Below are 18,291 nucleotides of genomic sequence, written 5' to 3' on the forward strand. Positions count from 1 at the left end.
GCCGCTGATAGAGATAGGAGAGAGGGAGAGGCAACGGAAAGAGGGGGGGCCAGAGGAGAGGGAGCCACACACGGGAGGAAAGAAGAGAGGCAACGCACTGCTCCAGCGCTCAGAACTCCGAGGTAGAGAGGAGAGACAGGGTGCTCCACTCACTGACAGACGCACAACAAGAGAGGGCAGAAAGACGAGAGGTCCCGGGCTCAGTTACACACTCAAGTGACTTCAAACCAGCTCCGACAAAACAAGAGGCACAAAGAGACAGAGACAGAAAAGAAAAGAAGAAAGTCTGGATTTTGTGAATCTTTTTTATTTTTTTATTTTGGCCCCTCTTGCCTGGATTTCTCTGAACATTTTATGAGAAGCAGAATTATTTTCTTTTTTTGACTTCCTGTTTTTATTTATTCAATTTGTAGTCAACACTCAGACATCTTATACCCAGACCTCCTCCGCCTTTTTGCTATCCACCCTGGACTGAAGGAGATGAATGGACATGTGTGTGGAGTAGATCTTTAATAGCATATATGAATGAACTGATATTTTCACTTTGGATGTGAGTGAAACTTTAGAAAAAAAGTAATTTTTAGAGGGAGCCAGAAGCCAGAAGCAGCCAGAAGCAGCAAGAAGACGAGGAGAGAAGCCCCTGGTTGTTCCCGTTGTGAGGTGATCTGAGTTATGGATGTTGACGCAATCCTGAGGAATAAACAGCACCGGGGACTTCAGCAGAGTCAGCCACAACACTGAGGGCTTCCCCACCACCACCACCACCACCCATCACCAGCATTACTGACAACTCTACATCAGCTTAAGTGAATCACTGATCAATCTTCAAACCAGACGTTCTACCACTTTTCCACCACAGTGCCGGTGAGGTTGTGGGTCCCCAGACAGAGGAGGTGTAGTCGCTTGGCCGGGGGAGTTTCTCCCACTCTTGTTTCCTCTCCCTGCACCCAGCTCAGCATGCCCCAGCCCCTGTGCACCTCCACAGCTCTCCCAGCTCCACTACCATGTGTAGATGGACAGTGACACAAGGTGCACCGGTCGCCTGGTTCTCCTCCTGCCCCTGCTGCAGACCTTCACTCCTCCTCCCCCTCACCTTCCTTCTCCTGCTTCTCCTGCTCGGACCTTCCTCGTCCTCACCGCTGTCTGCTCTATCATCACGGTCAAACCCGGACAGAAACCACAATGCCCCGGGAGGGACTCCTCCTCACTTCATCCCTCACCCACCACCTCCCTCATCACCCGCTCCTCTGCATGCATCATCTGCGAGGTTGCCACGGGCAACCAATGTATCATCGTCCTCTGAGACAGTTGTCGGACGCCACGTGCGGAGCAGCTACAACCATCTACAAGGAGACGTGCGGCAGAGGAAACTGTTCTCCTACCAGAAATTCTTCCTTCGCATTGACAGGAAAGGGACGGTTAATGGCACCAAAAGCGAGGACGATCCGTACAGTAAGTGAGATTTGTCTTGCTCTTGAATGTGTCTTATTTATACTTTAAATTTTAAACAGCAATTTATGAGGATTCAAAACTGTTCTTTCACTTTCACTTATGCCCCCAATCTGCCAATGAGAACAATATGACAGAAGATGCACTGGCTGTCTCCCATTAGATCTACTGTGTTTATATGTGCAAAGTGATGTTTCTGTTTTCCACTCCTAAGCAACCGTGCACATGAAGACAGGTGACTGGGCAAAAGAACAAATAACAGAGCTGCGTGCTTCTCAGCCTTCCCACCATGTGTACAGGCAGGCATATTTGCCAGACTACAGAGTTTAAGAAAAGACAGCATGACGGTAGGAGTGTGGAAGAGAGAGGAGAGGAGAAAACAAAATGAGTAAGCCAAACAGATAAATAAAAGATGATCCACTGGAACCAATTAGAAATTGTCCAAAGTCCGTTCTTCCTCTTTGTGGAAATATCTGAAACACAACTATCACCAGTCCCCCAGGGAGAATGACAAGAAGACTAACTCATTGCTGCCAATGTGCCGCAGCTATAATAGTAGTGGGCATTTGCTAAGTATGAGGTTATACTGACTTACTGTAAAGTAATAACCAGCTCATTCTTCTGGTTGTGCATTTTGCGGCTTGTGAAGTATGATTTTAACTTCTATTTATCCTGAGAAGGGTCACTTAGCACACATGCACTTTGTCAGCATCACTCAGCCTCACATTCACACACAGTTACACTCACACACAGCTCTTGAAATATGTTAACTCTTAAAAGAGAATGACTGGATGAATGCAGTATGTACGCATTTTGCAGAATATTTTCTAACGTACATTTTTAATGAACATAATTGTGACATATGAGCTGCACCACAATGGTTGTTGTATGATTGCATGCAAACTTCAACACATCTGTACACTAGCAAATAAAAAAAAGTTTTAAGAACTTTTAAGGGCCATTATAATCATTTATGACTGATCCAGAACAGAAAATCAGATGTTCATTCTGAGGTCCACGTCTTTATCTTCTAGTTAAACACATCTGGAAGTTCTCCAGGGCTACCACAGTCTTCTGGCCTCAAAGCAGCTCAGAATAGTTGCTTCGCCCGAGGCCACATTGACAGTAGTTGCTGAGGGAGAGCAGAACATTACTCCCACATTTACCTGCCCAGAGTTTCCCTGCCAGTTAACAGAATCAAATGGGTGACGTCCAAAACACAAACTAATCTCTTTAAGATGAATACAACAGGCCAGCTCTGCATTACGCCCACTGCGTGTGTGAGAATCTGTAACAGCATGTCCTGCATGCGTCTCTGAGAGTCTAACCGCATATGAAGATCTTTATCGCTCGCACACCTTCATACACATGTCGTAGGTTTGAATGCATGTGTCTGTGGGTCTGTGGTGCTGTACAAGCCTCTCCTGCTGAGCGCTCACACACTCGCACACACACGCTCTAGCACAGAGAGGCCAGTCTTGCACATGGCCTCCATATGGCAAAGCCCACTTTTATTAGGGCCAGGGCCAGTGTGAATATGTGTGTGCATGTGCATGTGTGTGCGTATGTGCCACTCAGACACCAAGGCTCTGCCAGACATGGCTGAAGGAATTTCAATTAGCGTCTCTTCCTCCCTCCCCTTGCCTGCAGTCCTCTCTGACACACACACACACACACACACAGAAACATGCACACACACTTTTACACACATACACATTAAGAGTTCAACCATTAGAGTGCAACCAGTCACCAAGTATAATGGCATCAGGTCATGGCATTAGAGGCACAATCCATCAATTTCAACAGCTCTTGTCTTGATTGTTGTGGGACATGGGTAAAAACTCTCTAGAGGAAGAAACTTCAAATATGAGGACTTTAAGCTGGATCTACCTGATAGCAAGTGCAGATGTAAGACATGTTTCAGATTAACAGACGATGGGTGGAAACGTGCTGCTTTGGCTGTGAGGAAATAATGATTAAATGGTGTGTGAGTGCACACCGCCACACTATAGTGATTGCATCTGTGCAGGGACTTTGCATGTACAGGAGTTTGTACACTTAGCTAATGCGCCACCTTCTGATACTTTGCATGTGCTTTAAAATCTGCAGAGAACAAATTGTACCCTTCAGAACATAATTAAATTCTCCTCCCCTAACTGAGAACGACGATGTGGTATTCAACATACTAGACATGTTTTTTACACATGATCCTGCTCAGGAGCTTCGTGATATAATGTGGGCATCTACATTTCAATGTATTTTTATACTTCAGTCTATGAAAGTTAGGATTAAAAGTAAATTAAAACAAATGTTTCAAAGCTGCAAAAACTTATTGGGAATTTCAGGTTTCTGGCCCTTATGTGCTTATCACAGACACACTTTTAGATAATGCAAACAACATACTAAGTCACATAATTAACCCTCATGACACAGGATGCTTCAATTGCACCAATGTGTCAAAGTCAACTTGCATGTTGCATATCGGGAATTTGACCCCGGAGCTCATTGTCAGAAATGGACCACTCCTTTAAGGAAAGCATTAAACTAGAAAAATAAAGTGTGGGAGCAGTTGTTAGTGCGGTTGTCATGGTCTAGTAGTCTGGTAATGTTCAGGAGGTCAGATCGCAAATGAGTGTCATTAGATGGTGTCAGAGGTGATGAAGAAGTTTTAGGTGCAGCTCCGGGGTCGAGGCTCTCCTCCGCAGCCGAGCCTTTCTAATCATCTTGTCAAAGCTGGGGGCAATACGTCACTCAGGGTTAAGGTGGTGTGAATGCGAGCTCACCGGTGCACGTCAGGGTTTGTCTATTAGAGTTCATGTGATCAGTGTCCATCTGTCCATCTCACCTCATCCTTCGTAACCCTGCTGCATGAGCCGTCATGTGGTTCTGTCGTTGCTGCCAGATCTCTCCTTGTTTTCTTACATCCACGTTGTCCACAGACTGTTACACTACATCTACAAACACACAAATAAAGTGTACATGTGTTTGCAGTTGGACCACAGTTCATTTTTTATTAAATGGTGCCAACTTTACTTAAGTCAGAGCTTTGATTCTCACTCTGGCCACCCAGACTGTAAAATCTGCCACACATACTTATTGTTGACATGAATCACAGTGGACACACTACCCACTGACATGACTGAATCTCACGCTCCAAAATGTATGGATAGTCTAATACAGGGGACGTTATTTTGATTTAGGGCAGCTTTTTTATGTCCGGGCTAAATACACATGTCTACCCCCTCTGGTTTGACCTCTACCTATTGACCCGAGTCAGGAAGCTTTGTTAATGGAAAGGTCAACACCTTACACAGTGCATCACTTTTAGCTGCTTGGTTACTCAGCAGCCGCTGTTAGCTATGTAATGTAGGTCAGGGGATACAAATTTGGCATTCTATACTGTTTACTTCGGAATAACATAGTGTGCTAGTCTAATACAGTACAGTTGTATTTTCACTGAGGAGGAAACATGTTCTTACAGAACAAATTCTCCATCTTAACAAGAATTTCTGCCTATTATTGAGTCCTGAAAGTCTTTATTTTCTGCTACAAAAGAAATAAATCTGCAAATTCAGTGAGACAGTTTTAATCTCATTCTGCAACTAATCTGTCTGGAACAAATAGCGTCCGTCAGCATCTTGAAACAAGACAAAATAAGGTATTTCGATAAAATGCAATTGATTCTACGAGAGGTACGAAAAAAAGGTTTAATCAGTGTTAGAAAACTTTATTATTTAATTCCATTTGCAGATTCTTCTACTTTGTTAGTTACAATCCGAATGACAAAAAACGGGGGGGGAAAATACTTTAATCTGTTGTTTTAAATGCAGGCAAATCTTTAGCTTTCACCTCTGCCGCCATAAGCCTCCAATGACTTAGCAAGTTTAAAACAAAATAAAACGTTTTCCTTCAATTTATCTCCTTAAAATTATTCCCATCTTCCCCCTTTTTTCCCCTCTCTTGTGGTATCTTCCGGTGTTTTTCTTTCTTGATGAGCATGTTTAGAGTTCTCGTGGGAAAAGGTAACAGTGTGGCCCATAAAAGAGAGTTATGAGGAGGTATTGGATGCACCAGAGGTTAGTGTCAGCATTGCTTTTCATTCAAAGTTACTCTGACATCTTCATGGACTCCCCCCTTCTCCAACGGCCGTAAATAAACGTGCTGTGCAAATGTCACTGCACAAGCTTGTTCAGGAAAAACATCGAGCACATCATCGAGAGCTCCTTAAGCTGCCAGAGCCAAGTTTCACATCAACAATCCCATTCAGCTGCAGAGTAAACACGATAAACATACACTGCCTACACACTCCCTCCTCGAATTTGATATCTTGTGAGCTTCCCTCTAACATCGATTTTGCTTATTGCTGAAGAAACAGGAAGTAGTCTCAGATTCCCAGGTTGTTATGTGACTGTAAGGATGAGCAGCACTGATGGATTCAGATCAAATACATTTGGTTACGTACTACACTCCTCATAGTGATGCTCTGTTAATAGGCTGCAGCAGGAGTCTGGATCAAATCATGTCAGTTCTCATTCATGACTCCTTTTACTGGAATCTACTGAGCAAACACTGTCTGTGACCCGGAGAAACACAATTACATAATATTGATTATCTTACATAAGAGCAATTTGATTTTACTGTAAGTAAGACAGACTGACTATGAGCATTGATCATTTATTGCAAACTTTTAAAGAAATTTGGATTAACCAAGCGATTTCTTGGTATCTACTGGTAGCAGTTTAATAGCACTTTACAAAGAGTTGTTGCACAATCTTTGATGCCTCGAGTCTGAAATACTTATTTAGGGACTAAACATTTAATGCGATTCCCAGACATCAGGCCAAGAAAGAACAGACTGCACCTACATTTGATGAGGTCTAGGTTACACTCTGAACCTTTTTACAACAATAAAAATAGACCTAATCTAAAACTTTTGAAAGTTTCAAAGGCACTGACTTGAGTTGTTATGCAATAAATTCTCTGGCAAATCTCTCAATAACTTCGGTAATAAAAAGATGATCCTCACATTTCGCAAAACATCCATTTCTAGTTGAAATAGTCGTCAAAGGTCTCCACATGGATTTGTTTGACTCTAAAATGCAATGATTTCATTGACGAAACCAAACTTTCTAGTGAATCTAAAGTTTGTTGCCCTTTAAAATGTCGCCAAGTTGTTTTCCAGTTACAGCATGAAATTGCATCATGTAGATTATCAAAAACATCTTCATCATACAACTTCTTTCCTTTCCCCGTCAGCACCATTTTCCATGTTTCACATGCAGCGGTGAGTGTGAAGGTCTCGAGGTTCAGATGTACAAGTGCCTTTGACCCCATCACTTCCCACTAAAGGGTCATTTAAAGCATGTGTGTGATAATGCTTTGGAAGTGCTCTCATGCAGAGCAGAAAACTATCAGAACAACACAGTTTTCCATCAAGATATTTTTTTTATTGCTTTTTTAAACTCTTTGCGTTTGCCAGGCGTCACTGAGGACAATGACGGGATCCGTCTAATTTTTCCATCACTGTTTACATATTTCCTGACACTGCAGCCCAATATTTTCCCATCAACTCACTCCCCTGTCCATTAATGTGTCAGCTACAACATGACTGAAATGGGAGCCAGATTTCTGTAGGCAGACGGAGGTAGCGTGGCCAAAAGCCCCACCAGTCCGGCACCACCTTAAACAAAAGTCTTTCAGCAGCAAATCATGTTTCTGTAACATCCTCCGCTTCGTTGGAGCTTTCCAGCTCTCCGACGAGGAAAGGTCTCCAAACACAGAGAGTCGATTACTGTCCACAATCTTAACTTAGACATCTTTGCTTTGATGGATAGCTTTTTTCATTGTTTGTGTTATGTGGAGGATTCTTCCATAGTACAATCATACCCCCCCCCCCCCCCCCCGAGGTGATACTCTGACATACGTCTCAGTAATATTTCTGCTTTCCAAACAACTATCAAGCTTTGGTGCAAATCATCTTTCCCATGAAATATCTGGAAGCAGAGTTCATATCTTTAATATGGAGAAGAATCATCTGTGTGAATCAAAACATGTTGCACATTCAGCTCAGTCCCTGGCTCATCTCAGAGATGTCTTTCCAGTAATCCAGAAGTTTGTTGCAATCTAAATAACAAGTCATCACATCCCACAATGAACTGGAAAACTGAATCACAGCAATGTTCACATTGGAGTAAACATTGAAGGAAAAGTGAAAGAAAAGTTAAGAGGTGGAAATTGTGGTATTTGTCGTGTCAAAATGAAACTCATCTTGATGGCCTCTGATGTGATGCTGCATCATGTCCAAGGATGTTCTAGAAAATATTGTAATAAAACAAATCTATCTAAAATGTTGAACTTTAATATTCTGTAGTTTATTAACTTTACTTGTTTTCTCTTTGTAAAGCCATCACAACTTTAGACTGTAAATTGAGCATGACAGTGACCTCTTGCAGAAGAAAAGAAAACAACTTCCTGATGCAAATTGTATATCCAGCTGACAAATTAAGATGTATTGCTGCAACCAGCATTGTTCAAAATGTTTCTTATATATATATATTTGATTAGATCAATTCATCATAGCTGCAGCCCAAGTTATTTTCTCAAACTAAAAAACATCCAGCCCTGAAGTTAGCTTTTCTAAACCTGTAACTGTGCTGTGCAGTGCAATGGAAGCCTAATACTGAAAGTGTCATTTTGGTGTTAGCCTGGTGCATGTGAACAGGCAGAATTCATGGCCAGTAAAACAGCAGGAGGTGAAGAATAGCATCTGTGAAAGATAACATCCAGGGCTGCCGCCATATAGACACCATGTGCTTCAAGAAAAGCCCCCTACCAAATACACACACACACACACACACACACACACACACACACACACACACACACACACACACACACACACACACACACACACACACACACACACACACACACACACACACACACACACACACACACACACACACACACACACACACACACACACACACACACACACACACCTCATGTTCCTGCTCCCCTCCTATACTCTCTCACTCACCCCCAACCCTGCTACACACACACACGAAAGTGAGGCTCTTAATGGAGTCATCAAAGGTAAAGCTGAGAGCTCAGAGCAGAGTTCAGAGAGGCACATGGGCAAGTCTGGCCACTTGAACAGAGAAGGCAGGAATGCCAGCTAATTACTCTCTCTGTGAGTGTGTGTGCGTGCGTGTGTGTGTGTGTTTAAGAACATAATGCACATGTGAGAAGAGACAATAGCTTTACACAGAAAGCTGGATGTGACAATCTGAATAATATTTATGCTTGTCTGTGCATAATATTTGTGGTGTAAGATAACAAGATTCCTGAAGATGGAAGTCCAGAGCCAACAATGCAGACCACAACAGTTGGGAAACATCGCACTGGCAGCAGAGGAGTAAATGAAAAATGTGTAAATTGCAGACAACCGTCACAGCACTTTGACTGCAAACAGAACTCCCGCCGTGTCAGGCCTGTGAAATGTTTTGACAGAAACTGGCAGCTTTGCCACTTTATCATGTTACAAAGTCAACTGTGTAATCACAATATCTCAGGTGGTTATGTTTTGCTTCTCCTCTTTTTCTCTCCTTTTGGTCAAATCATTGTGAATTTCTATCGGTTTCCTCCCAGCTGCTCACAAACGCATGTGATATAACTCACTGCGGTCTAGCTGCACTCGGAAAAGTGAGCTTAAATTATGCGGACTGGAATGATGATCCACGCAGACTAAACTTAACGCTATCTGTTGGCTAGACCTCCGGTATTTAAAACACTCAGGTGATCTGTTTTGTTTGATTCCAGAATATTCTGGGCTTGTTTTTCTTAAGGAACCTCAAGCCAGATCCGAAATAACACACAGCCTGAACACTGTGCGGTTAGGGCTATTTCTAAGGGGAGACGGTGATGTGAGTGCTCCTGTCAGGAGAGGAAATAAAACCATTATGGGGGCAAGAATAAGCTAAATATCACTGTGAGTACATGTCAAATATAAATGGAAAATATACTTGAGAAGGAACCCAGTCAATGAAGCGAACAAAAACACTCCTTTATCTACTTGATGATTTATAAACCCAAAAATGTAATAAATACAAAATAAATTTTGGAAAAATAAATTACTTTACTTTTGTGAAAATATTTAGACTGCGTTAAAATCAGAAACAGGCCTGTGTTTTCTCAGCTTCGGTCGTCCACATAGACTTTGATGTGGCCACTTAACACAGGATGATACTGTTGTCCACCACATCAAGTCTAAACCAATACCTCAACACTCCTCAGAACACATGATATACAGCAGTTTCTACTCCAACCCAATATCTTCACCAGCACTGGCCAAGCAAACTGCACAAGCAAGAAGTGTTTGTTCTCCTTCAGACTTCATAAGGGCCGGAAATATTGAGCCAAACTCAAAGACAAAAACAAAATGTAAAGGAAATAGTTTGATCCATTCAAAACCACAAGTGGTCTTAAACGCAGCAGCCAAGAACACTTTTTTGTTTTTAAATTACTTTTTTTTCATGCGTTGGGTCATTGTGTTTTGTTTGGTCAACTAGAAGAGTTTAATATTTTCACTTCATATCTGATTTAATCATCGGGGGTTTGATTTAATTGAATTCCTGTATTCTTTCTTTTGTATCTTTTATTTATTTTATCGATTATTTTACTGGAATGGATTTCGGTTGTTGCGTGCACGTAAACTCTCATGTCACAGTGAATTCAACACGTCGTCAGTCACTCTGTTGCCACAATTTCAAAAGAGAAAACTGATCTTCATGTTCAGACCTCAACCAATGCAAATCAGACTTTAAATCTTAAAAACAATACATAAAAGGGCTACTTGTGCTTTATGAATTTTACGTTTTGAATGTTGCATTCATTTTTCATATTAAAAGAAAGAGTTGGTCGCGGTCGAAAAAACACAGGAAATCAAGGGCGCGACCAAATATCTTCGCTAGGGACGTAGAATAAAAGAACCATAAACCATCTCACTGAGGATCAGGAGTTCACGACACAAGCTTGTCCACAAGTGACAATATTACACAATGCAGAGCGAGACCTCAGCGGGTCTGCAGGCCAACAGTAGACCCACTCACAGCTGGTCACCGCGTCAAGGTCACGATGTGAACAACCGCAGTATAATCTTCAAAAAAGCCTCCGGATAAACAGTGGAAACATTTTCACAACCTCTTTTAACCTTTAGGTTCAGCTGGAGTCTCACGGACCGTGTTTCCAAAGGGGCTAGCCGGGGAGGGGAGGGGCTGTGTACGTCCCTCTGTGTGTGTGTGTGTGTGTCTGAGAACATATTTTCACGTATATGCTTGTGAATGTACCTCTGTGTGAGGTAATTGGGAAGATTATTTAGTTAACAAAGCCAACGTCTATTTCTCATCGTCGCCATTTGCCTCCAAACTGACCATTGGTTTTAATATCAACTTGTGTTTGTTGCTCTTTGAAAGACGTACAATGGCGGTTTATGGCAAAAAGTGTCAAAACACAAATACTGAACTAGCATGGTTTCCGTCTCACTATGCCCGGGACCTTCCTTCCTGTATCTCTGTTCTTGATCCTGTCCAAAATACTTCTAACCAATAAGCAGAGTGAATATTTCTCCTGTGGTTTGTAGTGGTGCATTTTGGTTTGTTAGGATTTTTGTGTGAAACAAAACCGAAAGAAGTAAAAAAAAACAGTCCAAGTTTAGAAACTCATCACCCGACTTGGACCAGAACAAATAAACAGTTGGTGTGAAACCGCCCTCAGAATCAGATGACATAATCAGACAAACAATAGATGAGGAGCATAAACTACAGCAACCACCACAACACGATCATCCAATAAAACCATCACTATGATCAATAAAAGCTGTAGATCATAAAACGTTGTATTTCGGAGTTGAAATGCACCCTAATGGCAGATTTCCATGTACATTATGGATACGAGTCCCAGTGGAGTTCCATAACGAACCCAGTAAACAAAGTAGTGGTCTTTATGAAGTGGTTAATTAACAGTTTCTTACAGTTGGGAGGCCAGACTGTGTTTATATGAACTCTGAGCTCTGTCAGTGTTCTCTTTTTTCAATACTCTTTTGGCTCGTTTTCACCAAAGTTATTGAGTTGTTACACACAGGTGTTTGCCCTTGGTAGTTTCCTAAAATATGTTGATATCAGAAAGTGTCTGTGCCTTTTACATTAAATGGACCGTGTGCAATTTGCGCTTTCAGTGTTGAGTCATAAAAGTTTTTTCTTTGCACGTGCAAACATAAATTCATAATAAATATGCTGGGCTGAGATCCAGGGTGGCACATGAAGAAAAAAAAAGAGCATTGGACAAATATGTAACCTAAATTATTAACAATGAAAATTGTTTTAAATAGTTACATTGCAATTAAGGCCAAGTACCAGAGACGCAACTTTTTGTATGTGTGTACATGTCTACATCTGCGTCCTGACGTGTGTGTGTCTGCAGTGACACAAAGCAGGCTGCTGTTTCTCTCCATCCCATTTGCCATAAACTCTGTTGCCGCAATCTAAGCCTTTTGTTGCAGCCTGGCCTTTTAACTGGCAGGCAGACAGGCTGCTTCTTGTAACTGGTAAAGGGGCCATAAAAGAGCCTTGCGCTTTTGGTTTTTGACAAACCACATCAAACGGGAGGAGGGAAAACGGTTTGAACAGGTGGACCGGCCGCAAGCGTAGCACAGACAATCTTATTTTGACCAATCACAGCTCAGAAATGTTGACTGTGGTCCAGGGAGATGGATCGTTTGGAATCTGATTGATCAGTTAGGCCCTGAGGTTCATGCCTCTGTGAGTAATGCGCTCAACAACAAGCCAACATGATGCACTGTGAGCTACAGAAATCTTCTTGAATTTTAGAGGTTCAGCAACAGCTTTTATTGACCAAATGTTGGGACTGATTAATGCCTGTAATCTTTTGCCAATGACTACATTTAACAAAAAGAAACTAGGCCAAAGACCATTTAAAAGACAACACTTACAAGATGGAAAATTGTTTGTCCCTGCAAAACATTAAGTAATTGCAAGTGCTTTTCTACGTTTTTAATCAAATGCTTAACTGTTTCTCACTGAGCTGGCAAAGAAATGAGAAGAAGCACTGGGACACAAAAGCTGAAATATACATGTAAATGCAGTGGGAGACAGTGTCAGCGCAAAGAAGTTCAGGATGGAGATTCACAGCTTCACCCCTTCATCTTCATCGCTCTGACCTTAATAAAAATCACACCAGGGCTGTAGAAGGCTGCAAATCTGTCTGAGGATGAGGGAGTTGGAGTGAAGCCAGGGAAAGGGCATCTGGTCTAAAAGCAGGTATGATTTATATGAACATTGAAGCTAGAAGAACAAAGTGATGGTAATTTACTTGGTCTTTTAGTAAACTAATATATCTATAATTCCCAAGCTCTTCCAGATCCACTGTTTCTCCCATAACATCTTATCCATGTGTCTGAGCTGTGTGCACCTGCAGTTATTCTTGGTAAACCTTCCACTATGTCTATGTGTGTGTGGTTTTGAAAGTTGTCCATTCCTCATTACTCAAATAGGAAACTGTCTAAGAAAAGCTCAAGCGATACTCTGTGTAAACGGTCTCCCGTTCTCACTTTATCCTTTTGACTACTCCTGCAACCAGGCCCCACTTCCCTCTGGCCCCTTTAGCTAATCCTCTCAAAACCCCTGATAGTTTTATGGCTTGGTGTAACTGACTTTAGGATGAGAGAAGAAAGAGCCGGCGACCACAGCTTAAACCAGTAATTGGTTCAGGCTTGAAAACTGATACGGAAGCCTTGACCTCTTGCCAGCCTGGCAGCCAAAAAGCCTCTCTCCGTCCTGTCCGTGTGCCTGCCTGCAGCTCCCCTGGTCAGAAAAAACAAACAGAGCGGAGAATTTTTTTTTCCTGGCTTACACCTCGGTCCCAGGGCATGCAGCCCACAAGCCAACCAGCAAATGAACAGGGGGCAAGAGGCCAGTCTGAGGTCTGACAGTCGCACAGTGAAGAAAAGGGGTAGACAGGACTGGGGCTCACTTGTGAGGAAGAAAGTGAAAGTTTCTGCAGCAGGATTTAAGGGTTTTGAAGCCATGTAGCAAAATTATTAAATGTAATTTTTTGTGATGCATGCAAATGAAAAACTTCATATCCCATGATACGTCTTTGCACATTATAAACTGGCAAGGTTTTCTTGCACAGTTTGTGCTTCACCACAGGTTTGTATCAGGATTGTAATGAGACGATGAACAAGAAAATGATTTCTCGGAGCACTAAACTGGACCCTAAATATTTATCTGATATAAGAAAAAGCAAATGTATTGGAGGAACTGATCCTCACAAAATGTTGACATGGTTTTTCTTTCTGTCCCCTGCTTTAACAGGTATTTTGGAGATCAAGTCAGTTGATGTGGGAGTGGTGGCCATCAGGGGCCTCAGCAGTAACCACTACCTGGCAATCAGCAAGAAGGGATTGCTATACGGAGCGGTGAGTCACAGTTTGTCGCCTTCTTCTACCTGATACTTGTTCTTCCACAGTCTCCTCTACTTTTCACAAGAACACTCACATGACTATTGAATTTATCTGACGTCGTTGTCAATAGAGGTGATTCAAAGTCTTGCAAAGGACAGTTTTCCCTCTGCAGCTTCTCGTCAATGCTTTCTAAAACAATGGCTGCAAGACTCTATTCCAGAAATAGGAACCGCATTTAGTCAGTGTGAGCGCTCCTCTCTGCTACCTACCTTTCCCCCCCTCTCCATTCAGAAACAGGAAACACAATCCTTCAGTTTCTCTATTCTGCTTCAGTCCCTCTGGGGAGAGCAGCCCTTGTTTCATCCCCTTTTCTATCACTCTCTTTCTCCCTCCTTTTCTTCAGCTCAGTCTCTCATCCCTCCTTTTTACCCCCCCTCTTTTCCTGGCTTTGAAAGGACCCAAACTTTCAGCATGTCTCTCTGGGGCCACACCACAGATGAAATGACACACGGTAGAAAAAGAAAGAAAAAGAGGCATTCTGTTGCATGGCCTGAAACTGAATTCCCATGACGTCTTCTGCCCGGTGCAACACAAACCACAGTAGCACGGCGGTGAAGGGCTGGCGTTCGATTTCACCTGATGGTTTTAAACAGTAACTTCTTTATCCAGTGATAATCAAATGGATTCATTGTTTCATTATATCGCCAGATTAATACATGTGTGACACAAAGGATTATAACTGGATTTTTTTGGTTTTTACCATGATTCACTTTGTACAAAACTCTCAAAGAGTGGAGGATATTCACCAGGTAATCTGGAATATACATTGTATTTTAAAAGTCCATTAGATGTAAATATTTTTAACCTTTTAATATCCGTAATGCTCTTGATATTATGGCCCTTGGATAATGGATTTTTTAATTAAGATTTGTTGCTATAATTTTATATAATTATAATGATTATTTTCTTTTTTTCAAATTGTTTAATCTGCTTTACTAACACTTTGCTTGAAAGGCAGCCAGTTCCCACTTGTTGTTTGGTCGTACCGAGTACCGGAGTTAGTTAAAAAGCTTCACAGCGTCTGTGAAATATTCTCATTTTGCTTCGGGAACATTCAGTTTTACTTCTGGAACCAATTTGAACAGCTGTGGCAAGAGAGAGAAAGAGAGAGAGAGAGACTTATAGTGTCCATGTGTGTGTGTGTGAGCGAGCGAGCAAGCAGGAAAAGTACAATTTTACTTATGAATATCAACTGCGTATAGTTAACTCGCTGTTTATACGACATTCGCCTTAAGCACCACTGCAGCTTTGAGTGAACTGACTCTCAGATAATTTTCTCTTCATTTACCAGTGGGTGGTCACTGTGGTAAATCTTACAAACATGGTGTCATGATGCTCTTTGTTGGCATCGAGCCTGAAAACTTTGAGACACCACATCTCATGGTAACCTCTCTGGCCCTGTCCCATTCATCACATTTGACATTGGTCTTAAGCTATGTCTGGGCCATTTGTTGATCCCTCGTCACAGAGTAAAATATCAACAGGATATTGTCCTTCTATGACAAGATGAGAACAACAATCAAATAAACATTAGCGAGCATGACAAATATCTCACTTTCCAGCATATAATCAATTTCTTGGTAAATTGAAACAGTGTTAATGAAATTTAAAGATAAAGAAGAACCCACAAAACGCTTGGATATAGGAAAAGAAAATAGAAACACTGGGGCTCCATTACAGAAACAAAGTTTATTCACTTTCATTTCAGTGAACCAAACTGTTAATGTGATGTTTAACAAATAAAAAGCCACAAATGTAACTTAGCCTCCTGTTTTCAAAACAGATCATGTGTTTTTACAAACACTGTCTGATAAATATTTGGCAGTAGCCATTCTAGACAGATGTTATCTTTAGTTTCTCTACTCTGATTTTCACGTCTCCCGTGTTTCTCCTCCACAGAGGGACTTTGGTCCGGACTGTCGTCTGACTGAACGCATTGAGGAGAACAAGTACAACACCTATGCTTCGGCAGAGTGGCGCAACAAGAAGAAGCACATGTTTGTGGGATTGAACGCCAACGGAAGACCAATGAAGGGGAGGAAGACACGGAGGAAAAACACAGCCACTCACTTCCTGCCCATCGTGGTACAACCACGGTGATTTGACGTGGGAGAACTCAGACTGTACGGTACTGGACTTATCTGGAGTTATAGTGGTGGCTTTATTGGACAGATCTGAGCGGGATCTTAATGATGCACTGAGGAGGACAAGAAAGGAAACCTAGAGACTTTTATCTGTGTTGGATAAAGACATTTCTATTTTTAAAGAAAGAAATAAAATATATTGGTATACAATGTATATATTATTTTCTGTTTTAAGTTATAAAGTACATAGGCACAGTAGAAAATATGAACAGAAACTGACTTCTGTGCCAAAATGTGATTTAGTAACTCACATTTCTAGATTTGTGTATATGTGAAGTGCTTGACTGGCAAGAGACGAAAATGAAATGACAGGAGGCAAAGATGCAAGAGAGGAGAAGAAAGAGGAAGGAAAAGGAAGTATTGATCGAGAACTGAGTGAGTGAAAAGGAAGAGAAAAGACAAGAAAGGAGGGGAAGAAGCAGATGGCAGAGCTGAGAGGATTGAGTCAAGAAAGCACCACCACAGCAGCAAGTCTAACGCTATCATGGTTTTCCTTTAAATTTATTTATTTTGTGTAATATTTAACAAAAAAAATCAAACACACAAAAAGGACAAAGTCTTGTCTTTACCATTTATGCTTCTCTTTTTGAATACTAATCATTTAAACCTGAATAAATATTAAAAAATAACATATTTGTCTTTAACTTGTTTGACTGAGTTTGAATCTTTTGCTCATATTTTTAACCAGAGGGGCGGTCCGAGAGCACGCACCTCCGCCAAGGCTAATTCCACTTTACCGCTTTGTAAAAACAGTGTTTCCAATTAATTATCTAGATTGGCAGTGTCCCAGTTACACGATGAACCCAAAAAAGTTATTTACTCTTCTCATAATAATCCATCCACAGCACTATTTGACGCATGCTACCGCTTTCATACATAAAGTTTCTACCATCTATACAGACAGACCTTATAGTTAGAACTCTATCACACAAGAATTTGTCCTTCACCCTGAAGCGCTCACACAGAATCTGTTGCGTGTGTTCATACATAAGCCATAGATTATCACCATTAAGTGAATGGAATCTGTGGGAAACTCTTGAAAAAAAGTGAAAAAAAATTCTGGATCCGCATCAAATTAAATAGGCCCTTTTCAGATACATACTTCATAGTTCCAACATGTTTCAAGGTAATCCGTCCAGTAGCTTTTGTGTAATCCTGCTTACTAACTGACAAACTAAACAAAAACATAACCTACTTTGTGGCGGTGATAAAGAGCAAAGAGAAATTACTTGTAGCAGTTCCTTTTTTCTCTAAATATTACCAGCCCTCTGTTGATGCTGTACTGGAGGTCATTGAACAAAGCAGTGCAGATTACATGTCTACGTAACGTACATAGGTGTCTTATAATGATCAAAAAAAACATTTGAGGCAATTATTGAAGTTAAAATCTTAACTCAAGGTCCATTTAAAATAAGCATTTCCCAAAGCTTTCAGCCACATGGAATTCATCATTTAATGCCATAACCTTCGTCTGGGGAAACTAAGCAAATACCATCTTCTGATGAAGACCATACAAGCTTTTTCTCAAGCTTCTAACAACATCTGACAGTCTTCGTCAGCAGAGGGGCTTTGCTTAATTTGCCTAGATGCAGAAAACTCCATTCAGTGATGAAACCAGTGTGATTGAAAGCCTCAGAGCTACTAGAGGAACAATCTGTTAAGATTATATTGTCAAAGTATTGTTTGAAAAAGGTCAAGAAAGGCCTTTTATGTGCAAATACTCAAATATATTGGCTATTCCAAAACATCGGAGTTGTCCTTATCCAAGTAATCAGGGTTTACAACAATCTGAGAAAGGCAGTGAGGAACTTTTATAAAACCAAGACGTGGATCTGTAAGAGATTAAGACTTTTGAACGAAGCCCAGCAGACAACCTGGTTGATGAGCTCAGGGGGGTTTAATTTCTAGCTGCAAAAAAATGTCTCTCTTACAAGTACACATAGCAAACATGGCTTCCTGGAGGATAAACATTGTCCTCATGTGATAACAACAAAGATTAAACAGGCTTTGGAAATGGCCGACAAACACACTCATACACACACACACACAGACACACACACAGGCGGCTGGGTATAGAGGTGTGTGCATCAGTGTGGTCTAGCAGCTGGGAAAAGCCTCCTCCTTGACCTTACTTGTCTGAAACCTGTTGCTGTGCCC

The 18,291-nt window shown here is 41.4% G+C and overlaps 1 protein-coding gene across 1 annotated transcript; it reads left to right on the forward strand.

Moving 5' to 3' along the window:
* Positions 1–992: 992 nt before the first annotated feature.
* fgf10a (fibroblast growth factor 10a) lies at positions 993–16,164 on the forward strand. Its single transcript, XM_061079488.1, has 3 exons — positions 993–1,452; positions 13,842–13,945; positions 15,890–16,164. Exons 1-3 carry the CDS (start codon positions 1,005–1,007, stop codon positions 16,088–16,090), a joined length of 753 nt encoding a protein of 250 aa, XP_060935471.1. The 5' UTR covers positions 993–1,004; the 3' UTR covers positions 16,091–16,164.
* The last annotated feature ends 2,127 nt before the right edge of the window (positions 16,165–18,291 follow it).

The sequence above is a fragment of the Limanda limanda genome, chromosome 1 (assembly GCF_963576545.1).
Source record: "Limanda limanda chromosome 1, fLimLim1.1, whole genome shotgun sequence".
In the NCBI taxonomy this organism is placed as follows: domain Eukaryota; kingdom Metazoa; phylum Chordata; class Actinopteri; order Pleuronectiformes; family Pleuronectidae; genus Limanda; species Limanda limanda.